At 43.3% G+C, this 26,118-nt stretch overlaps 2 protein-coding genes across 10 annotated transcripts in view; one reads left to right on the forward strand and one right to left on the reverse strand.

The window, feature by feature from the left end:
* Nucleotides 1-9,099, forward strand: part of ESR2 (estrogen receptor 2) — a 38,387-nt gene extending 29,288 nt beyond the window's left edge. For 3 of the 4 annotated variants that reach the window (XM_054828322.1, XM_054828325.1, XM_054828324.1), the window contains exons 6-9: nt 31-169; nt 2,488-2,621; nt 4,566-4,740; nt 6,631-9,099. In XM_054828322.1, coding sequence (XP_054684297.1) covers nt 31-169; nt 2,488-2,621; nt 4,566-4,740; nt 6,631-6,820 — 638 coding nt within the window. In that variant the 3' untranslated portion in view covers nt 6,821-9,099. The remainder of the gene's footprint in view (nt 1-30; nt 170-2,487; nt 2,622-4,565; nt 4,741-6,630) is intronic. The other variant, XM_054828323.1, reaches the window with a different exon arrangement.
* Nucleotides 9,100-15,876: 6,777 nt separating this feature from the next.
* SYNE2 (spectrin repeat containing nuclear envelope protein 2) overlaps nt 15,877-26,118 on the reverse strand; it is a 201,830-nt gene continuing 191,588 nt past the window's right edge. For all 6 annotated transcript variants that reach the window (XM_054825951.1, XM_054825955.1, XM_054825950.1 and 3 more), the window contains 9 exons: nt 25,835-25,971; nt 24,801-24,930; nt 23,420-23,631; nt 20,602-20,802; nt 20,101-20,229; nt 19,412-19,600; nt 18,047-18,136; nt 17,787-17,833; nt 15,877-16,991 (listed from right to left, as the gene is read on the reverse strand). In XM_054825951.1, coding sequence (XP_054681926.1) covers nt 16,766-16,991; nt 17,787-17,833; nt 18,047-18,136; nt 19,412-19,600; nt 20,101-20,229; nt 20,602-20,802; nt 23,420-23,631; nt 24,801-24,930; nt 25,835-25,971 — 1,361 coding nt within the window. In that variant the 3' untranslated portion in view covers nt 15,877-16,765. The remainder of the gene's footprint in view (nt 16,992-17,786; nt 17,834-18,046; nt 18,137-19,411; nt 19,601-20,100; nt 20,230-20,601; nt 20,803-23,419; nt 23,632-24,800; nt 24,931-25,834; nt 25,972-26,118) is intronic.

Consider the following 26,118-nt stretch of genomic DNA (forward strand, 5'->3'; position numbering starts at 1 on the left):
ATTTATTTTATTTTATTTTCATCATTTTAGGCTTCATTGATCTCAGCCTTTATGATCAAGTAAGACTCTTGGAAAGCTGCTGGATGGAAGTTTTAATGATTGGTTTGATGTGGAGATCAATCGACCATCCTGGGAAACTAATTTTTGCACCAGACCTTGTACTAGATAGGTAAGAGAAATAAACTTCTTGAGAACACTTCATATTAGCATGTTTGGAGGTGGGGTGAATGGTGGGAGGAAGATGATTAAGTATGGGAGATGCTATTAATAGTTTATCTAACAATATCCTTTACTGGTATTTGTAAGAATAACGTCTACATCCTTACAGGGGCTTGAGGAATGCTAACCATAAATAGTATTGGTAATCTTGCCAGTTCCTTAATTCCTGTAGCACATGACAGTGGGAAGTTTATTTGTATTTTTCACACCTTTTGTTGGTTTTGTTCCTTTTGCTCCAGGTGTCTAGATGCTGAATCTGTAGACACACAAACACAATGTACGACATCATTGTCAATCAATTTCTTCCAGCTGATAGATTTTCTCCTCCCATCCCTCAGAAAAAGCAGAATAGTGTCAGGCCATATTTTAATTATTTTAAGTAGCTTTTCTACCCATTTTTCTTTGTGCCCCAAGCGCAGACTTCATAAATATCTATAATAATGACCATTGCAGCACTAGTTAAAAGGGATTTAAAAACCCCTAGTTTGCTTTTTAATACTGAATGTGGGTTTTTTAAGCTAAAGCAGGGCGTTTGTGAGATTAAAAATTATTTCTCCATAACATCATGTACCAGCAGGGAAAAATATGGATTAGTAAGAGTGTTTTTCTACAGGACCTTAGAAGGATTTGACCTAGGCTTCACATTAGTAAAAAGTCAGGGAAACAATCATCTACTCTCCTGGGTAGGTTTAAAATGCCTCTTAACCTTTTCAACTTGGGGAAATGCAGATCTGTACCAGTTCTGTGGCTTGAGCTGAATAATAATCATCATTGTAGATACAGAAAGCAAAACGGCTTAGTAAGAGAAATAAATTTAATTTATAAAAGATATGAAATAAATTATTATTTGCTCATATAACATTCAATGGTGCATCGTTCAATGCAATGATAAGAAATTCCTGCAAACGTATGAAACATTTAGTTCCTCGGGAGCTAATACGTGCTGAATAGAGTGAGCTTACGTGATGCATTCCTTCATCTCCACATGACACAGCAGAGTGGGAGCTAGCAAGCATCTGGGCATGCTGGAATTTTATTTTTTTTTAAGGCACGCGTATATAAAACCGGTCTGTAACTTGATTGTTTTTATCCTACCTGAACTTCAGTTACATTTCCTACATAATCTTTGTAGACAAGGACTTCTCTGATGCTTCCTTGTGTCTTTGGTTTGAAACCGGCAGCTGCCTGTCCTTCTCCAAAGCTTAAAATTCTCCTTGCTATGAGGAAGACAGGAAACTGGCAATGTGCAGGCAGCTGCCTTTCTGCAGGCAGTACGTGCTGCACCTGGTTAGTGTTATCTGCCTGAGCCTGCCCTGCAGCCTGAAGGCTCAGCACCTTCCTCTTGGGATCCAGTAGAGAAGTAAAGTTCTTTTAATTCTCCTGCGCTGCCGTGCTTAAGTCTCTCTCATCTTAAAAACATTACAGAGAAAAAAACCCCCAATATCTCATATTCCAGATAGTATGAGAAGCATCCCTTTGAATACTGTGTCGTAGAGCTTAATTGCTTTTTTAGTCCAGCACATGTAAAAAAAACCAACCACAAATCTAAGCAAAAAATAGGAATAGTTACTTCAGTGGTTTGAAATTTGCTGCTGCTTAATTTTAAACCCATTGGAATGGCTTCAGGTTGTTGGGGTTTTTTTTTTCAGATCGGAAAATGGGACCATTTCTAATACTCAAAATGGAGAAAGCTGCATTCATTAAACACTTGCAAACATAAAAATAACCAAATCACAAACCCTCCAAAAATCAAAAAAAATCTGTTTACATTTAAACGCCTTGAAAGAAAAAGGATGGGGATAGAGGTTGTTTTATTCTTTAAAAATATCTTATCGTTCCAAGGAGCTTATTTAAGGGGTCTTTCTTACTCACCAAGTCCTGAGGGCTCCCTCAGGTGCAAATAATGATGTCACTGGTTGCGGTATTAACTCCTTGTGAAACAATTCTGGAAAGTGATTCAACGCTACAGAGATTCCAACTGATTATCCAGAATTACACCGGCTGTGAGGTTAAAGGCTCTTACAGAAATATGGTCGTACTTACCTGCGCTCGAGCCTGTGTGTGCTTTAAAGAGGAAATCAGTTTCTTAGATGCCTTCTACACCAGTGTAATTTTCAATTTAGAGTTCATGACAGAACTTTTTGAATTTCCCCCAAAGATGAAATGGAGAGGCCTTTTGCAGCCTCCTTTGTGCTTTGACTTTTATCTGACGGAGTCAGAGTTCCTTAATTCTACTTTTTCGGTAACATTTTAAATGTGTTTCCACAGGGACGAGGGGAAATGCGTAGAGGGAATTTTGGAGATCTTTGATATGCTCCTGGCCATGACCTCGAGGTTCCGAGAGCTGAAACTGCAGCACAAGGAGTATCTGTGTGTCAAGGCAATGATCCTCCTCAATTCCAGTGAGTACACGGTTGACTCTGACGCTCACCAACTTGTACTTTTTATTTCGAGGGTGGCTGGGAAATCAGCCTCTAAAAATGGCAGAAATATCAAATGAGATAAAGCCGTTGAAAGAGAACAACAGGAAAAGACTTCTAACTGTCGGATTGTGAGGATTTTTGCTCAAGAAACTTCTGAGCTGTATCATTTGCTGGATTTAGGGTTTATGTCCTGTCATAAGACCTGCGTGAAAGACCCAAAGTCTGACCACTTCTCGCAAGGTGGGGCTCATGGCCCAAGCTGCGGGTATAGCCTTTCCAATGAGAACTTTTCCTCATATCTCTGTGGATCCTGGTCACGTGTAAAGTTGTTTTACAGCAACAAACCTGTCCTTAATTCTTAATTCTACTAAAACTAGTTACTTGACTGAGTGATGATTAATTTGGCTTAAATGTTCCTATTTAACGGTAATTAATTGGTAGAAATGATTGAAAGTACTCAACAGTTCTGCAAGATGAATTTCAGGATAGCAGCTTTGCTTTGCAGCCTTTTACACATGGCAAACAGGAGCGTGTGTTTGCTAGTTTGGGGCAGTCTGCAGTAAGACAATTTTATTCCCCAGAGCATTTTGTAATTAGTGTTGTCAAAAAAGCTCAACAACAAAATAACACCTACCTATTTACATCTACTGTTTTCAGCAAGTTGCTGCTGCATGATTCTCAGCCTGGTTCTGAAGGGAAATAGTCCAGCCGTTATCCCACTTGTTTATAGAGGGATACCATTATTTCAACAGACAACAAAAACTGTTTGTTTTTTTCTTAAAAAAACACACAACAACCAACCCAACAAAAAACATGTTCATCAGCCATATTTTCCTCAAAGCCTCACTTCTCAAAAAAAATCTTTCCTTACACCTCTCCCTGCTTTCCTTTCTTGTAAAAGTTAATCTTTTCCTCCTAATTTCAAGGTGTTCTGGAGCTCTGTCCTTCCATAAATATCTTTGGGAGGATTTTTTTTTTTCCTCAGGTCTCTTTTGCTCTATCAGTAATGTTGTTGGTGGTCTGTGTTTCCAGACCTTCCTTGTGGTGATTTCTTCTCTTCCCTCTCCATACCCCTAAACCCCCCCTTTTTTTTTTTTTTTTTGCTTTTGCTGACTTTTAGGGTTCCTCACTGTAGGCAAGTGCTGTATTACATCCCCCTTAGTGAGCTGTAGGGAGACCATGGCAGGCTGGGTCTATGAGCAATGTCTCTCACCATATTCTCCTCCCTCCCCGGGATATACTCAGAGAAAAAAAGTTCTTTTTCAGCAAGAAGGGATTAGAGCAAGCATAATGCTATAGTTCATAATAGTTACTAAACTACAAGGTACAGAGTGATTCAAAGGAAAAAAATCCTGGAGGATGGAGAGCATGTCCGTTCTCTGGACTGAAGGGTCTAAGTCATAGACTCACAGAATGGTTTGGGTTGGAAGGGACCTCAAAGACCACCTAGTTCCAAGCCCCCTGCCATAGGCAGGGACACCCTCCACTAGACCAGGTTGCCCAAAGCCCCATCCAATGTGGCCTTGAACACTTCCAGGGCAACCTGTTCCAGTGCCTCACCACCCTCCGAGTGAAGAATTTCTTCCTAACATCTAATCTAAATCTCCCCTCTTTTATCTTAAAGCCATTGCCCCTTGTCCTATCGCTACACTCCCTGATAAACACTCCCTCCTCAGCTTTCCTGTAGGCCCCCAAATCCAACAAGTTGCCTTGGGAGGATTTGAGAGAATTACGCAGTTGGCAAATTTTGGCAAAGGAACGTAAGTTGGAGCTTAGTGTGGCACATCGTTTGTACAGTCTTGAGGGGGCCCAGGAAATGTATCATCTCTGATCCTGTTGAAATATTACATCAGAAAAAATTCCACAGTCATAGCTTTTTTGCTTCCTCATGAGCAGGGAGTATTTCTTTCTCTCTCTGGTTAGGCATGTTTCCCTTGTCAGCAGAAGAACCTGAAAGCAACAGGAAACTGCATCATCTGCTTAATGTAGTCACAGACGCTTTGGTGTGGGTTATTGCGAAGAGCGGCATCCCCTCGCAGCAGCAGACAACTCGTCTGGCCAATTTGTTGATGCTCCTTTCCCACGTCAGACACGCAAGGTAAGTTTTACGGAATGTGCGTAACGCGTAAGCTGTTTGCGTTTGTTTATTACAGCCACAAAGCAAGCCTTGAACCCTGGAGCACTCCTGAGGGAATCCTGGTACTGCTCTTCATCGCTGTTCGTTGTAAGGCTTTCCTTCCCAGCACAACTAAATAGGCAACATACTCAAGTGCTTGCTGGCACTCAGAAACATTGTGTTGATATTAAAAAGCTGTCTTAACTGTACTACATTAAATTGTTCGTTATGTATCTGCCTGAAATGTTTAACAATAATAACACAAATTCAGCCTTAAAAAAAAAAAAAAAAATCCCACCCAGCCACCAAAACGCTTCTGTCTGAAGTAAAAGTCTCTTTCAAAACTGCTCTGCAGTGTGGGCTTTGGTGGAGCAAAGTGTACTTTGGGTGCCATGTTTGTCTCAGGCCAAATTTGTTGTGTGTCCTGGGAGGAATTATTAGGTCTTTTACTCAGAACCACAGCATTTTTGCCCAGTGACTTGTGCTGCAGCGATGGCCACGCTTCTGCTTTCCCCATGGGAAGCAACTCCTCTGCTCCCTGTGGTTCCTGGACCTCCTTGAGCTGCTCATCTTTGCTTGCAGTACAGCAGACTCAAACAGATGCTTTAATTTTCAGGCTGTTTGTAATTTTAAATTATTACTCAGAGACCAGCTATTCATAAAGCAGTCTTATGCCTTGGCTGTGGGGTGCGTGTCCAGGAAAGACGGTCCTGGGACCAGGCTGGAGCATGCAAGGAGAGATGGGCATGTCTGACTTTGTGTAGGGACACTGGAAGAGGGATGGCCACCTTTGCAACAAGCTTCCTGGCAGAGCAGGTGGCAGCAGCAGGGACCTGACTGTGCTGAAAGGCAGCTTTTAACAGCCAGGTCGTGAACGGGGGTGAGTTTGAGAGCTGGCCCTCGGCTGAAGCCTGGAGGCTACTTGTTGTGACATGTCTTCTTTACGTGGCTTAGCACTAGGCAGTCAATTACACTTTGTTCTGGAAATTACTGATCCTCTCAGCCTTGATTACCAAACGATGCAGGGTTCCCAAGAGCTCTGTGTGTGTGTGTGTGTGTGTATGTATGTGGGCCACGATTTCTTCTTTGCCACTAACATATTTATAACTCTTGAATTGTAGCAGAACCTCATTTTTCTGAAAGCATTGCCCGCCTCCCAATCCAATCCACCAGGTCAGCTATGTGCCGGCTGGCTGCTGCTATTTCCACTGTGATAAATTTGTCATTGAGCAAGTACACTTAGATTTCAACCCCAAAACCTTGAGCACATCTGAAGTGTATGTATGTGCAACTGCAATGGCAATGGCCATCTCCTGCTAGTCCAAATCGTGGTACAGCCACAGAGCGTTCGTGCTAACGAGGTGTCATTGCATCTTACTGTGTAACAAATTACTAGTTTTAGTGCCTGTAGCAAGATCTGAAATTGGCCGTGCAGAGAGAAAATAAACTGCTTGAAGCTAGCCAGGGTAATTTGGTCTTCCTCCTCAGGCAGGCAGGAGAGGCAGGTAGTCACTAGAGCTATACATTGTAAATTCTCCTTTTGCATAAAGCTGCCGCATGTGGGCCTCCCACGTTTACAGCATCAAAGAGGTTTTTCGCTTTGATTTCAATAAGGTGGATACATCGGAATTATTTTCTGCAGTCAGTTTGTACAATGTAAAACAAATCTTAGTTCTCTAAATAGTAAAACACTTAGCTTTAAAGTATTGGGATGTTGCTACTGTTGCTAGTGGTAAGTGATTTCAGGGACTGCAGCAGCTAACTCCTCTTAACTCCTAATGAAAGAAGGACTCTCTTGAAGCCATGAGTGTGTTTTCCTTCTCTGCAGTGTCGGACCCAAATCACTGACTTATTTTCTGTTCTTCTTCACAGTAACAAAGGAATGGAGCATCTCCTGAGCATGAAGTGTAAAAACGTGGTCCCCGTGTATGACTTGCTGCTGGAGATGCTGAATGCGCACACTCTCCGAGGCCAAAGGAAGTCCCCAGTCACACATCCCGAATTTGGCCCACTAGAACAAACGGAGACTGGAGATGCTCTGCGAAATGGGGCAGCCCAGTAATTCTGTCGCGACCTGGAAGTGTGAAGCTTGTTCAAAGCTATGGGAGAAAACAAAGCTGCTGCGATGGGACTGCTGAAGCGTGACTAAGTGCGAGTCCTCATCTCTTCTAGATTTGCACATCGGTATCTCGGGAAAGGCTGGTGGGACGCACACCTCTGTCCGTGTTTCTGACATTATAACAGCTGCACTTCTATAGTGCCTTTTCTGAGACTCTTCAAAAGCACCTTATGAAATGAAGCCTCAGAACAGTTACTGCAAGACAGGGAATTACTGCCTCTCCTTTTCAGAGGCAGGTGAACTGAGACAGAGAGATAACGGGCCTGGTTTAAGATGACAGAAGTCTGTGTCAGGGCTAGGAGTGAGCACCTCGGTCTCTGTCTCCCAGAACAAGGCTTTTAAGCGCTGACTAGATGACCTCCTCCTTCAGCGTGAGATTGTATGAAATGTAGAGCAGCATCGCTTGGGACAGATCCGCTTACCTGTGTGTGCTGGTCCCTGGAGAATACCAGCTTTGCAGCTGCTCTGGATAAAGTGCCGAGATACGTACGGTGTAAAGGAATGTCTTCTATTCTTAAATATGCAATGGCTGCAAGGGCCTTCATTTGAAGGCCGTTCAGAATAGCGTCTAGGGCCAGTTGAGAGCCTCTTCAGAAACGTTAAACCAAGCTTAAGTTTGCATTTTGTGAGCCTGTTCTTAACACTCACATTATTGTCTGTGTATAATTCTTCAGTGCTTTAAACAATGACCAAACTGCCTGGATATTTCAGTCAATGCTGACCTTTGAAATGTGTTTTGTCTGTGAGATTAACATGTCGTTTTATATATTTATTAATGATGTTAAATCTATTATAATATTTAGGTACAAGAGGTTGCTTTGTGAATATTAACTGTTTGCATTTGCATACGATCTGCTAATCAGGGCTTGTGAAATCAGCTAGAAACAAACCATCTTCCCTCCCCTTTTGACTCGCCTGTGGAATTACGTCTCCTGCCCACCCGAAACGTCCCGCAGCCGTCTTGCGGGGGGCGAGGCAGTGGACGGGAAGCTAACAGGGACCTGCTTTTGCCTGCTGCCCTCAGGTTTGCCGCTTGCTTGTTTTCAAAGCGCATGGCACCTTATGCTGTGGTTTTCATAGCTTGTATGGATCCCTCAAAGAGCGGGGGGGACGATGGTTCTGGAACTTCCTTTGCTTGTGTGTGATGACGTCTTTGAATGTCACTGAAGACGCGGGTTTAAACCCTCCTGTTGTGCTGATTTCTACATGTGTTTTAAGCTGCGCTGTGCAAAAAAATCCCGGGGGAAATAGGCTGGCCGATGACCTCAGCGAAGAGCAGGATGGCAGCGTTTGTTCCGGCAACTGCCAATATCGCATTTTGATGTGAGCTAGAATTGCAGTCACTCTGAATGGATATGTTTAAATACAATACATATATGTTCTGGGCATTTCAGGTATGGTGAAATTAAATTGGGATCACACCAAAAGTCTATTTTGAGCCAATAAATCTTTTGAATTAGGGACTTTGATTAGTATGCCATTTGCATACTTTGAATATTAGTCAACCTTTGACCTTGGTGGGTTTTTTTAAAGCCAAGGACAATATTTTTTATAGAAGGAGCATAAAGAGTTTACAGTGAGTTACACAAATCTGTTGTCTTGTTTTGATCTTGTACTATACCAGATACTGCTGATGGTCTAAATTTTTACTAGCAACCTTTTTATTGTTTTTAAGAAACTGTAATATAGCAGTGCCCTTCTACCTAAGTGTAATATTTACTACAAAAGAGAGAAAAAATGTGAGTACGGTCTGGAATTCATTGGTACTTTCATTCCGAGGGAAGTTTTGCTGTGAAGCAGACGTGTTTCAGTGCTTTGGGGCATGATCACCTTCTGGCCTCAGCGCCTGCTGTATCGTTCTTTCTCCAATTTTCCTTATCGTCTGTAAACTTTTTGTTTAATACAGTTTTTCACAGAAATGTTTAAGTGATTTTTTTTTTATTTGTTTTGCTTTAGAAGCGCTGAATTTATGTGCAATCTTGAAACAAACCTCTTAAAAAGAAAACAGGAAAGAGTGGGTATAAACTGTAAAATTAACTTCTAAATGGAAAATTGCTCTGGATTGACTCTGTAAAAGGGCGATGCTGCAGATTTGTGCCAAGCGTTCTGACTCATATATGCTGTTACTAGCACAGTGCAAATAGGGAAATGATGTGATTTTAACAGATATTTTTTGTCTTGTTGAACATAATTTTATTAAAAGTTACGACTAGTGTTTTAAACTGGGCAAAAGCCAATAGCTGTCGACTCGCTGGATTAACTTAGCTGTGTTCAGATTTGGACAAGGAGAAGGTGCGTGTTTATCGCACAGTTATATAAACGGGCACCTGTGGGAGAAAATGACGAGGAACAAGGGTGCGTTCATCTCCTGAGAGTGATGCTGGGTTTATCACGGGTCCGTATCCCAGTGAGTCTCTCAGATGCTGCATTCCTGGTGTGGAGCGTGTCCCCATCCCTGCCAGGCCTGAGCAGAGCTGCTGCGCCGCGTTTCGGTTTAGATACTGGGGGGCTTTTCCAGGCTCAGCATCAACGGATTGAGTGCTGAGGGGCTTGGGAGGAGGGGAGGAGAGCGGGGCTGCTCTACGGCTTTGCTTCGCTGCTCTGCTGCACATCAGCTTCTGCTCCTGAGCTGGGACCTGGCCGGGGTGGCTGTTTCTACTTGAAAAAATGATGCTGCGGGTCTGGAATGTTCGCAGAGGTGAGCAAACTTGGTTCACGCAGGGGTGCCAGTTGCCATGGATTTAAAAAGGGAAGGAAGGAGGGAAGGAGGGAGGGAAGGAAGGAAGGAAGGAAGGAAGGAAGTAAAAAGCCCAAAGTTTTCCTTATGCATGCTGTTAAAAACATGCAGAGGTTCCTTTGAAGTCTGGAATCAAATCATAAAACAACATTGATTTTTTTTTTTTTTTAAAAGAAATGTGGTAAGTCTTGAAGCATTTCAGACAGGTGAAATGCTTTGTCTCCAGGAATGTGAGACCTTTTCCACAACTCCATCTTTTGCAAATTACCATTTGTAGTGCTGTAACATTGCCCATCAGAGAGGAGAACATGGGGAAAAGATGTGTTGGAATATTCTCCCTTGAGGTAGTGCCTGACAGGCACATCCTATAAAATGTGTAGCAAACTAAGACAGGTAGCACTTAATTTTTTTTTTTCAATAAATAGGCATATTTACATAATAATAATATGGAAAATGCTGGAACATTTCCTTATAAGTGCTGGAACTTTTCCTCCTGATGGCCTGTGGAGTATGGAAGGCATTTTCTGCTTTTGCATCATTAGAGTGGTTTAACAGAGCCTAACAGTGAATTGAGCCCCGAGAAAGTTGCCTCTTGGTCATATTTGAGCTGTCACCAGTGATCAGCCTCTTTGAGGTAAGAATTTTTGTCTTCTTTGGACTTTATCATAAAAATCATAGATTCATAGAAAGGTTGTCCCTGAGGAATGCCACTCATCACTGAGCTCCACTTGGACATCAAGCTGTTGACCACAACTCTCTGAGTGCAACCATCCAGGCAATTCCTTATCCATCGAGTGGTCCATCCCTCAAATCCATGTCTCCAATTTAGAGACAAGGATGTCATCCAGGATGGTGTTAAATGCTTTGCACAAATCCATGCAGATGACACCAGCTGCTCTTCCCTTACCCACCAACGCTGTAACTCCATTGTAGAAGGCCACCAAATTTATCAGGCATGATTTGGCCTTAGTGAAGCCATGTTGGGTGTCACCAATCACCTCCTTATTTTCCATCTGCCTGAGCGTAGTTTCCAAGAGGATCTGCTCCATGATCTTGCTGGGCACAGAGGTGACACTGACCGGGTCGTGGCTTTCTTGACTTAGCCAAGCTGGCCTCCTGCCTCCCCTGTCCGACTTCTTGCACATTGGGATGGAAAACACTTGTGCCCTAAGAAAAACATCTTCAAATATCCCCCAGCTCTCATTTGCTCCTTTGCCTCTGAGCGCTGTTTCCCAAGAGATTCCCCCACACTAGTGTCCTAAACAGCCAAAAGTTTGCCTTTCTGAGGTTTAGGGTCCTGACTCTACTTTTCACCCATCTTGTACCCCTCAAGATTAAGAATTCCACCAGGGCATGATCGCTGCAGCCCAGGCTACCTCCAATGTTGACCTTTCTGATAAGTTCTTCTGCTTTAGTGATCCTCTCCTCTGGTCAGGCTCTCCATCACCTGCACTAGGACTGCACTAGGACTTGCTGTGCCGCTTTTCCAGCAGATGTCTGGGTGGTTGAAGTTCCCTGATCAGAATCAGGGCCTAGAAAAGTCATTTAGAATTGCTTGCAGAAGATTCAAAATACTAAGTCTAAACTGGCACAAAAGTTTCACATGGAAGCTCAGCCTGAGCGCGCTGAGTATCGCTAACGGCCATGGCCACGACTGGGGTCTGGAAGGGCACAACGCTGCTGCTGCCGGGGGTGCTGATGGCTTTGGAGCCTCACTATATGGAAAGCAAGCCTGAGCTTTTCCCATTAACCTGGACCTGAATGAATTTTAAAATCTGTCCCAGAAAGCCTGCTTTTGTGCATCCAAGGTTGTTTCTTTGTCTGAATAATAGAAAATAGTTGTGCACTGATGAAATAGCTGCTCTTCCCTAGGATGTGCTTTAACCCACATATATTAAAAATGTGGTTGCGATTATGGGTCTATTTCGATCTCAGCACAGCAAGCACACGGCAAAGGTAGATGGCACTCTCCCTTCCCTGCCCTTCCCCACCCAGGTAAGTGCCCATGGGACACAGGTTGCTCCTACCTTGAAAGCTGATGCTAAAAACAGAGTATGGATTTGCACGGCTTTGTCTGAGGTGCCTTAAAGTGAGTCCAGCCTAAGGGCCCGTCACAGGAATTACTGTTTTATAGGGCTGAATACTCATCATCGATATATTCAATATATATACATCGATATATTCTGCCCAGTTCCTTGGATGGCAGCGTGGTGGTGCGATCCCCCCCCCCCCCCCCAGCAGCTTGGTACTTGGTACAACCCCCCCCCCCCCCCCTTTTCAGGGCCACCAACCCAGGCAGCAGACCGGGGCATTAAGGTGTCCCCTCAACATGCCTGGCTCTTGCTTCGTTTGGTGATGGTAACGGCCGGGTACGTCTGTGCTTGGACTGTGACGGTCTTGCTCCCTTATTGCTTGGGAACACTACCGACAATCGCTCACCTCCAGACAGGCTAGGACACCCATACCTGGGCTGTGGCCCAAAGGGGGAGATGCCAAAGTTCTGAGCCTGCACCACTGGTGGAAAGTACCACAGTATTTCACCATCTGCGCTGGGCTGAAGTGGAAAAGTACCTCACAAAAGTCCATTATCTTGAATTCTGTAAGTAGCGATTCTAAGCGAGACCTTTTGAGCTTTCCTGGATTGCAGCGGGCTGTGACGAGCATCCCCCTGAGCTGGGACCCCTCTTGGGCACAAACCTCTCAAGGACGGTCTGCCAATGGAAAGCCAGGGCAAGTCAGCCGCCTTGAGCCGCAACCACTGCCTGTCGAGGAATTGACAGTACTGACTCCAAACTCAGAGGGAAATTTTCACTGTAAGCTAGCTTCCTTCGTCCACCTCCCTCCTTATTCGTGTTTAAATACACACATTTGCCTTCACACGCGTGGGTGGTATATATCACTGGGCCCAAATACTTCTGTGTACCTGTATGTCTAATGGTTCATGTTTTTATATATACATGTCTATAGCTGTACACTTTACGATACCTTATAGTCAGTGTCAATGTTGTCATCTTCAAATCTGTGATTAAGTCACTGTTTTGATCATAATATATTTTACTGAATTACTTGTAAATCTTTAAATTGGTCAATCATTGAGGGCTGCTAAAATTCAACCTTTGATTTACCTCATACTAGCAATACATTTTGAATTGACTAAACCGTAACCGCGACACAGAGTAGGTGATAACCCCCATTCCTGGCTGCGAGCTCAGCCAAGGCCAGTCACCACCATGGCCTCTGCTTTAGTCTCGGCCCAGCTGCAGGCTGCACCAATCCTTCCAGTGGTGCACAGTCCTGTGATCCTTCCATATGCTCAGAGCTGGCAGTCATGGAAATACCTTTGCTGTCATCACCATTTGTCTCAGAAGAAATCATTTGATGTCGTTTATGTCCAGTAAGATGATGATTCAGCAAAGCAGCTAAGGATGTGGTCGCCCGTTGTGCTGACCCTGTGCCTAAACTGGTGCTAAAGACAGCACTGTAAACGGGACCATGAAAAGCAAGTGCATTGCTAAAATATGGAAAATAACTATTATTTACATTCATTCTTCACAGTTTTACTACTGAACCAAAGTGTGGCATGTTAAATGGCACACTGTTTCATAGCTAAGGCTTCATTTTATTTACGATCTGGATATTTTTTTAACTCTTTCCGTCTTTACACATAGGAGTCACCTACAGTCCTCGTGCATTGTTGAGTTGGTTCAACTGAAATGCATGAAGAAGGGTGCTATGCCATAAAAACGCCGACGACTGCTGCTGCCGCCTGAACCGACACAACCCTTCTTCACTCATCACAACGTTGCGTCGTAAGGAGCTGGCAGAGCCATTAACAGTGGTTATTGCTCATTTCCTATGTCTGTCTTCCCCAGAATTTTCTGTTCCGAGTCCTACTTTCTATGTTCTAGTTTCAATGTTTCAGTCTCACTGCAAGTTCATAATGGACATGGGTTTAGGACTGACGTTGGTGCCTTTTGAAGTACCTTACGTACATTGTAGTAACGGGGAAAACCCCCTCCCCTTCTCCTGGCTGCTCTCTAGTCCTGTGAACTTCCAGCATCTGCCTCGTGAGTTGCGTTTCATTCTGTTGTAATTGTTGTGGTTGAATAAACAGGAATCATGAAACCTAACTATGCGGCTTTTTGTTCCTTTCTTTCCTGTAGCTGAGCTCAGCCCGGTTCCACGAGCATTTAAAGCGCCCGATGACGGTGTCCATGAGAAGCGTCTCGTCCTCAGCTCTGTGGTCACTCCACAAGCTGTGGGTTGATTTTACTTTGTCAGGTACTCGAGTTCCGAGGAGGTTTCCCAGCACCAAGTGACCACAGAAGCTGCAGGTTGTGCCCTCATGTTCCAGGGACCCACAAGTGTAACCATGGCGGGGGGGCAAGCCATAATAAACACACAGTGCTCTGCTCCCCATCCCGGCAGAACTGGTGGTGACTATTTGGGGGGGCAGGTACAGTTGCAAATAGATTGAGGCCACATCTCCGTGTGGAAGGATTAAAACTCCAGCTCAAAACTAGTTTTGGCCTGGTTTCATTCCCACATACAACACGTGCAAAAGCGCACGCAGGCACGCTTGCTCTCACTATTGCTCTTCGCTCCTTTTTTTTTTTTTAAATCCTTTTTTCCCCTTCACTGAATGCTAACAACCCAGTCCTGAGCAAGAGGCCGACACTAAGAAATTGGGGGGTATACATAATGACTTGTTTGAAGCAGACTTCAGTGTCAGCCTACAGCGCAGGGGTTATAATCAGCTGGAAGTAAAACTATTTAAAATAGGTTTGAGGGAAAAAACATTTAAGTTATTTTCCCAGACTTATTTTTTTTTTGTGACATTTTGAGATAATTTCATGAAAGCTCCTCATTTTATATATTACATCAGCTCAACAATTTCATATAACTGTACATAATGAAAGGAAATTGCAGGCTATGAAATTTTCTTTAGACCTTTTAACATTGTTCAAATTTTTTTCCCCTTGCACAGGTTCTTTAATGGCAGAAGAACTGAATATCATGTCAGCAACTGACTATTAGTTCTTGGCAGAAAGGTTTGCATGGGCATTTGTGACAACCTGGCAATGGAATAATGGTTAAGAGTTGGCTGACTTCTACAGAGAAAGAAACTTAAATGAGCTCCATCTGAAAGTAATTGCTTTCAAAATACAAAATAATGATGGCAGAGGGAGAGAGGAGAGCGTGTCCCCTCGTGCGGCGAGGGGCGGGGAGGATCCATCCCTTAGCTCACGATACGGCACTACTGCGAGAGCTGGAGCTGTGACAGCAGGAGCTGTAGCACAAGTTTGGTCCATAGGCAGAGCGGCGTGCCGGCTTACAGGCTGTGGAAGCTGCCGGGTCGGGCAGCGCTGCCGGACCCGTGCGCCTTCAGCAGGATGGAGCCCGGGCACTGCTACCGGGGCCGAGGCTGAGACGCGCCAGTATGGGGCCAGCCCATCTTGACCCGTATCTGAGCACACAGTGCGGCTGTAAACCACTGTACGGTGCCACTACTAAAAAGTGCCAAATTGTAATCTCTGACTTTCCTAAACCATGTTGCCAACTTTGCAGGCTTAACAGCATCACAGTTAACGAATCAGTTTAGTTTACCATCCCGGAAATAAACCAGGCTTTTTTTGCCACCATGGTTGGGAAGAAGCTGTTGGTTTGCTACAGGGACTGTCCGTCTCTGAACATAAGAATGTAAAGCCACTTGCTTCATAAATCCCTCTGCCAGAATATGGGAACATGCAACCACTAGTGACGACAAACGTAGAAAAGGTAGGGTAATTCTCACAGGCTGATCACAAATCCCATTTTCTATAGGTAAGCATTACAGAAATTGGCTAACTGCTGGGTGATTTTTCACAAAAACCAAACACAAAATCTCTTTGTGTTCAACCAAACCCCTTACCGTCACACTGAGCTCTCCTTGACGTGCACTTCCCCCTCTTCAGCCATAACTCCTTGTTTAGAAAATCAGTTCCAGGGTGGGGAAATAGCTCAGCATAATAAGCATTAATTGGTTCAACTTTGCATTCTTCCTCCAGGAAATTACAGTCAGTTGCCAAGGAAAGGATCTGTGCCACCAAACACAGGCTCCACTGAATTTTTCATCTATTGCTCTGCCAAGCAAGAGAGCGGTTATGTTTGGATGCTGTTGCGTTAGCATGCAAATAAGTTGACTTTTACAGGGGTGGAAGGGTCAGCACTGTTGGAACACACAGCTGGTCGCCCCCCCACTAGACACACCAAAAGTCCCTGCAGCCATTAGCAAAATTTTAATGACAGCACTCGAACTGTACAACGGAGACGCAACGGCAACACTGACTGTACAGAGGGTTCCTCCAGCCATTGCCCAAGTCAGTTCCATTTTAAAGATGAAGCTTATAAAAATGCGCAATTCTCTCCCAAGATACTGTACACTATTCAGCAAGTTAAAAACTGGAAAAAATCTTTCATTAAAAAAGTCATTACATTATTTGTATACATCGGGAATAGTCTCCATAATCGTGTTCATCTAGAAAATATGTGCATTATAAACCATTTCCATGCAATGCAACAATTTCTTATTTCAAAGGTGGTATAAAAAGACAACACAGCAGTCCTAACCACTAGAACACTATATGTAAAACAAAACAAATGTGCATCCTTTTATTGAACGTGTTAGATGGATAAAATACAATAACAAAGATTCAAAAAGATGGAGATTTTTTTCATTTGTTTCCACCAAGTGACTACAGTACCAAAAGATACAGGTAACGTGAAACGTGTGCGGTAATCATTTTAGGGCAAGTGCTTCTTCCACTGCTTGTTTGTTGTGCTAACCCGAGCCAGACTGCTGTGTTTCAGATTACTGTGATGTAGTTTCTGCATCTAATAACTCAGTGTTCAATCACCTTGGGAACTTAAGAGCACTGCACCTATAAAATAGTGTATCTATTGCATCAAAGTATAAAGTGTGTTGCTTACAGTTTAAAAATCTATAGAAAAAGTTTGTTTTCCGTACAAAAATGCTGAAATTTTGTCAAGATATACATTTTGAGATGTGAAATTTAACACATTCCCTGCGACAGGGAAAAGAGGCTATGAACGTGAGGCATTATTTAGCTGAGAGTGTGTTTTGGTATGACTGAAGATTCACGGGCTGCTTTCTAAGTTGGTGGAGGCCCATTGGTGTATCGCAGCATGGGATAGAAAGAACGGGCAAAGTTGTTTGCCTGGGCGCAGCTGTAGTCTTCCTCGGAAGATGGAATCATGCAAGCCAGAAGTAAAAGCAGTAGAAAGAACAACTGAAGAGGTAAAGCTGCTCGTAATACACGGTAAAAAAAGGAAGGAGACCGAGGAATTGCTTGAATAGGTTGTGGATGGCTTTCACCTCTGAAAATGAGGAAAAAAAGAAAAAAAAAAAGGCACTTTAGAGTTTGAATTAAACAAGTTGTTTTAACCCCCTGTTCTAGGGTTCACACCACCCTTCCAAGATGCAAGGCTGCGTGTCTACAGGAAAATGCATTGCACATTAAACACTTTAACCTTAACTCAAAAGCATGCAAGACTGCTCAGTGGGAAGCCAGCTGCTGGTTTGGGTTTACTGTCCAAACATTTAGTTGTAATAGCTTAGATCACTGCATTTTTACTTTATTTTCAGATACAAGCTTAACTTGTCCCAGGAGACAAACCAACCACTCTAAATGCACGTTGAAGCATAAAGGAAAGCCACCATTCAGACTGATGAGGCTCTTCTCTGCCTTGGCATTACTGAGGTCTATCCTCTGAACAAGCCCTAACGCACTGCGGGGGAAGTTCTCCCTTTGCCGCCTGTTTGTAGTAGGTGGCTCTAAGCTGCAAGTTTCTTTTTCCGGGTATGCTGGTGGAATTACAGGAAGACTTAAAACCAAAACGTTCCCTCATTTGGCACAAAAATTTTTTTTCAAGAGTAAAGACAAGCCAAGATTGCACAAGGTGCAGAGGTCTAGGAGCAGGAGTGCGAAAGGAAACCATTGACCAAGGTGCAGCCCAGAGCTGGTAGGTGGAGGAGACACTACGGGTGGGCAGAAATCACCTCCACCTGCATGTCAACCTGTGAGGAACAGCTGCCCAGGCTTCTGCTGGCACTCGGCTCACCTCTGCCATTTTCACTATCCTTCAAGAGACCAGGCAAAAACAAAGTAATACCTTGTGCTGCTGCTGTTTCTGCCATCTGCAGTTCTCCTTGCGGGGATCTGTTGAGAGAAATAGCTTTTAGTATCTGAGTTTCAGAAGCTACAAGGAATTTCTCTTTCTCATAAAAGACAGGTGTAGACTTTAAACTGCTGTTGTAAATTCTGTAATAAGGTAAAATAAAGGGTAAAATGATTACATTTGAGGAACTTTCAGGTTAAACATGTCAAAATATGCTGTATACTGATAGCAAGATATTAGAAAAAAATACTTGCCTTCTTCACAGCAGGGCTGGATTTGGCTGTGACTGGCTTATAGACTCCTGAGTCCAAGTCATCTGGAACTAGCAGGAATGCTCTGGTATCCTAAAAGATAACCACACCTTCCTCCTTAAAATGCACATTCAAAATTCACAACAGATGAAGTGCAAAGAGCCATCTTTCATCGCCTCTCTGCAGGTGCACAGCCCGCTGCCTCTTCAGATGTGCAGAACCAGTGGTAAACAGATGCTGCAGTTCTCCAGCATAAAGAAATGTTTTACTATTGTGCTGGTTTTGGCTGGGATAGAGTTAATTTTCTTCTTAATAGCTAGTATGGGGCTGTGGTTTGGATCTGTGCTGAAAACAGCATTGATAACACAGGGATGTTTTAGTTACTGCTGAGCAGGGCTTACACAGAGCCAAGGCCTTTTCTGCCTCTCACCCCACCCCACCAGCGAGTAGGCTGGGGGTGCACGAGGAGCTGGGAGGGGACACAGCCTGGACAGCTGACCCCAACTGACTAAAGGGATATTCCACACCATATGATGTCATGCTCAGCATATAAAGCTGGGGGGAAGAAGAAGAGGAAGACATTTGGAGTGATGGCGTTTGTCTTCCCAAGTCACCGTTACACGTGATGGAGCCCTGCTTTCCTGGAGATGGCTGAACACCTGCCTGCCCATGGGAAGTGGGGAATGAATTCCTGGTTTTGCTTTGCTTGCGTGGCTTTTGCTTTACCTATTAAACTGTCTTTATCTCATGCCATGAGTTTTCTCACTTTTACTCTTCTGATTCTCTCCCCCATCCCACTGGGGGGGAGTGAGCAAGCGGCTGCATGGTGCTTAGTTGCCAGCTGGGGTTAAACTATGACAACTATGCACAGCCTGAAGGAAGCATGATGGAACAGGTATTCACTTGAAAATCTCTCTCTCTGACAGCTCTCAGGGTAAGCACTGTATTGCTACGAACTACAACTCCTATGTGCTCCTTACACACTCCTAGCCTGATACTTGGTATGGCTCATAGGATTATTCAGGTTGGAATGGACCTCAGGAAGTTCATCTAGTCCAACCTCCTGCTCAAAGCAAGGTCAGCTATGAGACCAGACCAAAAGCCTTACTCAAAGCTTTATCCTGTCTGCTCCTCAAACCCCTCAAGGACAGAGACTGCACAACTCCTCTGGACATTCCATTTCAATGCTATACTAGCCTCATGGTGCTGACGTTTTTCCTATAGCTAGAATTAATTATTCTTTTTTCAACTTATGAAGGTAGAAGTACTTAAATTTTAAGCCAGTCTTTTCTAAATACCTTCACTCTTGGTATGTTATTACTTTTCAGTAAGACAGATCCATCAATAAGTATTTAAACTCTGACTCACCAGATTTCCTTGTATTGTTTTTAAGTCATGTGAAACTTGTTCAATAAGCTGTTTCAGTTTCCTTCCAATTACATGGACCTTCTCATCAGCTTCAATGTAATCACCATCGAATTTAAGCAGCAGGTAAGCAGTGAGTTCTTGAAGTGAATTTACTTTAAGCTGTTGTTCCAGCAGCTCTTTCTCCAGTTGCTTAGAACAAACAAACAAAAACCAGTGCAGCAGTCTGTTAGTCTCAACTTTAGGGAAGTTCTCACAAAAGGAGGAACTCTGGAAGGCCTTAAAGAACAACTCAACCTGCATGAGAATCTGCAATACGTAGGAATGGCTATTACAGCCACATACAAAGTTCTCTTGAAGAGACTGGTTGTACCTGCTTGAACTAACATTTAGAAATAGTTCTAGCAGTAATTAATCCATAGGGAAAAGACATTAAATCTTGGAAATTGGAAGTCTTACTCCAGCATAAATGCTGTTCATATGGAACTTAATTATGATGTGTAATTATGGAAAAAATGCCTCACATAGGCAATCTCTTAGTCCATTTCAGAAACCAGGCAGGTGCCTGAATACAGCAGGTTTGAGGACAGGCCACAGACATCTTGAGAAATAAGCATATTGGTCTTCATTTTGTGGTGAGAGCTACTGACTCACTGGGAGAGCTGAGGTGCTGTAGTTAAGACTACACTTACCATTAGCTCCTTTTGGCATTCCAGTATCGTATTGAGGTCAGCATTTGGATCTGTGATTTGTGCTTCATTCCTTCGGCTATCAGCACTTGCCAACCACAGGATTAGTTTTTGGCTCTGATCATGGAAGTCCTAGAGAAACAAAAGATTTGCACATAAGAGAAAAAACACTCTTGCAGTGCTTTCACCTGGCTTTGCCTACAAACAAAATGACCAGCCCAGATTACACAGAGCCAACAACAAATTCACGATTAGTGAATTAACTAGCAACCTAGTTAAACTATTCCACCTATGTAATAAAAGGATAGTATCCAGTTCAAAGATATTTTTACCAAATCCTTTAAACCCAACAGAGTCAAGTTTATATGAAAATTAAGTGTCTTGGATTCTGAGCAACCATTCCACCAATGTGCAGGAATTACCCCTCAGCCCTCTCCCCTTATCTACCCTGCAGTAGCACCCTAAAGAGGAGTTTTCCCTTATAAGCTGGCACGTGGTATGCACCTGGCAATGCAGTAGGGCTTGTTGTAAACTTTTCCTCCAGTTGTCCAATGCATGAGTTGCTTTCTCCCAATGCAAGTTCACCTTCCGAAGCCTGTTCTGAAGCTCTTTGAACTCTGTGCTATCCGCTTTCTGGAATTCTTTGCTGCTCATGTTAACGGAAAGCACCACTGCCTTGTAGTTATCAAATGCTTTAAGCATGTCCTGGTAGAAAAAGAGGATTAGGAGCTTCTATGAATGATGAAAAACATGTTGTTTATTTACAATAAAACTACAGCCTCAAAAGAATCACAGGTATTGGGGAAAGCTGTTAGAATCTAGTGGCTTTTCAGATACTGCTAAGGAACATACTGAGGTAGGTGGCCTTTTTTATGTTGTTTTTTTTTTTTTTTTTTAAAAGCAAAACCCTTCATTTTGAAGAAAACAGATCTGGTTGGGTCTGTGCTTCTCCCTAAGTCACAGGCATTACAGCTTAATCCACATCTGCTCTTCATTCCTCTGAGCTGCCTCTTTCCCTGACATTTGGAGAAATATTCCCATAGGTCATCACACGGTATTTTCTCTTGATTTATAAAGGTTTTGCCACCTCAGAATCCTAGAATAATGCTGAAAGGGACATCTGGACGTCTATACTCCATCTGCCTGCTCCAAGTAGGGCCAACTTCAAACTCTGAGCTGGCTGCTCAGGGCCCCATCCAGTCAAATTTTGAGTATCTCACAGGATGGAGATTTCCCATCCCCTCTGGGCCCCTGGTCCCACATTAAGCCACTCCACTGTGAGAAATTCTTTTGCTTCTCTTCAGTCAGAGTTTGTCAGCCCATTTCTCTGACTTATCAAGGTCCTCCCAAATGGCCTCCCTCCTCTCCCTTAAAATTGAAGGGGGAAATATGGAATTTGCTAAGACATGGATGTATCACCTAACCACCTTTATGTGAAGGTAGAACCCATATTTTTTAAGTTGTTTTTTTAAAAAATGAATGCCAAACACTACCTCATACCCTCAAGAAGTTTACAGTTTCAGTCAAGGGTACTCAGTCTTTTTCAAGTTACAGGCTCTTGCAGTAGAAAAGAGCGAGCTGTAGGATGAGTCCTGCAATCAACACAGCTCAGATTGCTTTTCTTAGCAGCCTTCATAACTAGGAGTGTCAATCTGTATAATTCTCAAGATCTGCGTCCCACTTGTTGAAAACTGCTGGTCTAAATTACATTTCGCCCAACAAAGAGCCCTGTCTCCCTCCTTCAAACAACAAAGTTTCTTTCAATATCAGATAATACAAACAGTCCATCTCAAACTCCTAAATACTGGTAAGCCAGTCTGCAGCCAGACTGGCTTTATCTTTTTCCGGGGCAACTGCGATATCCTGACTTCTCATGAAATTCATGTCTTAGAGCGTGCTGGCTCTTTTAGACATCCACAGAAAGCCAAGCTGTCTGAAAAGGGGATTTACAGCCAGCTGGACTCCTCTTAAGAAAATGCAGAAGAGAGAAGCAGAAGTGAAGCTCTGCTCCTTGAAGAGGTCTGACAGCTAACTCCAACCTCAAGGGAAGCACCTCCCTCCACTTGTGAGGCATCACCGAGCCTTTCCTGGAGCTTGTTGCCAAAGCCAGGTTGACTACTTAAGGACGTGTAGGCTTAAGCATACTCTCAACATGCCTAAGAGATCCCTCCTCTGTCCTGTAGTGTCTTGTTTGTGAGCATCACCCCAAGTGTGATGCCAAACTGACCAGTAGCCTCAGAATTTGGGTGATTCCATATGAGGCTGCTGGCAGAAGGGTGAGCACACAGGGATTTTGCACTCCCATGAGTGTTAGGAACACTTGCTCTCTCAGAGTTCCACCTGACCTAAGTCCTAGGGACCTAGCACTTACATGTACCCTGGGAACCTGCTGGTTCAACTTGAATACCTGACTCAGTTCTAATTTACAGAAGCTGAAAGTCATAGCAGGTAACATAACATGATCACACACACTGACAAATGTTCACATTATTGTCTCTCTAACTGTTCTATTACTTGGCTGAAGATTAGCAGTCTGAATTTATCTTGTTTCTTGTTTTTAACTAATACATTCTATTCAATGAGAAATCTGCATTTGCTAAGTGAAAAAATGCAACTGCACATTTTGAAAGGATGTGCTGTTCAACTATTGGACAAAGGTGCTCTGTAGAACTAAGATTTATTGCAAACACCATATTGGTAAAAACCACAGCTTTAGAGCAGTTCTTTCTCGGTCTCCCTGTTAGAGCTACAACCCCACTCCCCCTTAATTCAATTAAAAAAATATATATCTGCCTAGACTTTGCAGCCTGTAGACCTGGTAATTTTCAGTCTGTTTCTGGTTTGCATAAAGGGGAATGGCACAGAACAAGGAAAAAATGCCAATATCACGGCTCAGAATAAATACCCAACCCACCAAGACAAGGCCTGACCTAGGCATGTGGGGAGTCTAAGCCTTCATTATTTAGCTTTCTTCTATGTTGATTTTCTAAAACCAAAGGCCTAAAAAGAAAAGTTTGGGGCTCAATGTTTTGTTTGAGAGAGAATAAAGCATCTCTGCAAGAAAACAGAAAGGAAGAGGTTTTTATTTCAGCCTGGCTGCCTGCTGTACCCAGGCATATTGCCTGCAAATCTCTGCATATGAAGACAGAAGCACCTTGCTTAACTACTCTTTAGTCCTCTTAGCTGATAACAGCTTAGCTCCTCCGTGGCACACACCCATTGTTATTAGTATTCATGCTGCCCACAGATTCTAGGAGCGCAAAGACAATGATAAAGAGCATCAGCATCTTGAAATCCCACTTCTCAGCATGCCACAACTTACTTTCAATTTCTTGACCCTTTGTTCCAACTCCTGCATGCTGGTTGGAGGTTTCACTTTTTGCAGCTCTTTCAGCTCTTCCTCAGTTTTATCAAGCCAAGCAGAGACGTCGCTGAGATCTGAGTTCAGCTGCTGCCACTGCTGCAATTTCTGTTTCATCCTAAGTTTATTTCTGAGGTCTTGAGCTTGGATTAGCTCCCACCTATCAATAATGCCTACAAATGACAGAACAACAAACGTTTAAATCTTCTGCAAGGTGAAGAGTGTGTAAAACAGATGCAAAGAGTTTTACAAGTAAATTATTCTCCAATCTACCCAAGGCCAAATAATTGCTACCACGTACTACTGTTGTCCAGACACATTTTTTCATGAGATTCTGCAGTCTGTAAGTTTCGTTGTTACTGGTCAAGTTATCTACGTAGTAATGCTACACAGGATTTTAATCACATTAATTGAGGATGTTCTAATTCACCTGGAAGAACAGAGTAAATCTAAGGAGATGAAATTCCAGTTGTGATTTGTTAGACACCAAAATTCAATATGGGACAAAGTATGATCCAGCAGTTAGAACTTGGGTTTATGTTTCATCAATTCAGTGCTAAAGGAGATGGAGATGCCACCTGTGCAATCATTAACACTATCTCTGGAAGCACATCTAAGCCCTCAGAGGTTTTTTCTATTCATCCCATGTATGGGACTCAATCCTGGTCTATTTGTGAGACCACAGACTAAGTAAGCCGGTGCATATAGCTGCAGTCTTCTTTTTATCACTTGATTCGCCTTTGTGATTGCAGTACAGATGTGTTATTACAATCTCAAGCACCTGAAACCAGGAATGAGGTCCTAAAAGGTTAAGAGAACCAGCTTGTTGGCCTATTTGGAAGAAAGAAGCACAGTGAAGACAGTGAAGAACAGAATATGTTACCAGCTTTGACAAAACATTTCCATAAATGGGAGCTGTAGCATCTTGTTATATGGAGTACCAATAACTGAGAAAATGAACTACAGCAATCTTATTTTAGACAGAGACACACTTCTTTGGTTTGAAACCTGATTAAAAGTCTCTGAAGTATTCAGTATCACACAGAAGTGAAATTGCTCCCATTCATTCCCACCAGCAAAGAGAGAGAAGTGTATTATGAGTGAGAAAAAGCTCAATTCTGGCAGAAAATGTAAAAGCTTAGAACAGCAAATGTGAGTTGGACAGTATCAGGCGAGAATGCAGCTCAGCAAATCTTAGCAAAATACATTAATTTAGAGGATAGCAGTTTACTTCTATTTATTCCCAAAGCAAACATGCTGCCTTTGTGCCATCTCTCCTTTGTCTCCCCCAGAGCCCCAGGACACACACCCCAGCACCAAGGGCACTCCTAACACCCTGTACCTGACTGCTTCTCTGCAGCTGCTATGTTCACAAGCTCTTGGTCATCTTGGGGTTCTTCATCGTTCATGTTAGCAGACATAATTTTCTCCTTGTTGATGCTGCTGCTGCTGGCAGAGCTGAGCTGCTTCACCTGGAATGACATTTTGGTGGGTGAGCTCTGCAGGTTAACAGGTCATCAAAGGTCAAACTTAATTTGTATTACTTTGGAGTGGTTGAGATGCCGGTGAGCTCTTGCACGTCAGATTTAGCACTGAGCTTCCGAATCTTTGCTAACAGTTTATACCGGCTGTCTGCGCCTTCTCAATGAACAAACACACACCATAGGGATGCTAATTATTACAAGACTGGACATGGCAGACTAATTGCTTTTGCACTACACGTACTAGACAATGTACGTTTGCGGAAGCTTTTTATTGGATTCTGGGTCTTGGCAGTATTGACTCGAAGGCTCTAAGCCTGGATTAATGATGACAAAATCAGCCAGAAACCAGTACCATCTTGTGCCTGGAAGAGTGCTGACGACTGGTCCAGATGCACTGAGCCTGGCAGCTGCTGGCGAAGACTGAGGTACCAACCAACAATAGCTATTTTGGCACATTTTTCAGTGCCCAGAGGCAGATTAAATGGTGGGTTGCATGCTAGAAAAGGACCCTTCAAACCGGTCTGCTTAGGAAAGGGAGATATGTCAGTAAGTATCAAGGGAAGATATTGACACCCTCTCCTTGGGCAAGGTAAATTCTCCTAGACTTGTCCTACAACAACAGAGGAAGTCAGTTCCTCCAGACACTGACTCTGATCAGGAGCCCAACATGATTGTTCTGAATTGCTTTAAAGAAGCTTTTCTAGTGAGTGGATAGAGACTCTTACTGGTTACCTGAGCCACCAGAAATAATGTCTAAGTTTGCATAGAGTGAACATTCCCCCCACGACTAATCTTTTCCTTGATGCTGGAGGAGGTAGGAGGATCGAGTTACAAAGGAACAACAAACAGACTGTGTAGTACAGGTTCAGTGCCCACAGAGCCTCCAACTCACATAGTCTGGCTTATAGGGAGTACTTGTCTCTGGACCAGACAACACATTTCCAACCATCTCTGCCTGGTTGTATCGGTGTTTTCTGCACACTGGGCTATCTGGAGAATGCCAAGGATGAGCTTCTGAAACAGACTTTCCTGAAAGAAATAAAACCAAAACCACATGCCATGAGTGCAAAATCCCGTCTCCTCAAGGAAGCTGTTGCTTTGTATTAAGTTAGAAAGCGCTCTGAATAAAATGGCATCAAGTTATGGCATAAAAATGACAGTTTTGCAGCTTTCCTT

This window comes from Grus americana, chromosome 5 (assembly GCF_028858705.1).
Source record: "Grus americana isolate bGruAme1 chromosome 5, bGruAme1.mat, whole genome shotgun sequence".
NCBI classification, from domain to species: domain Eukaryota; kingdom Metazoa; phylum Chordata; class Aves; order Gruiformes; family Gruidae; genus Grus; species Grus americana.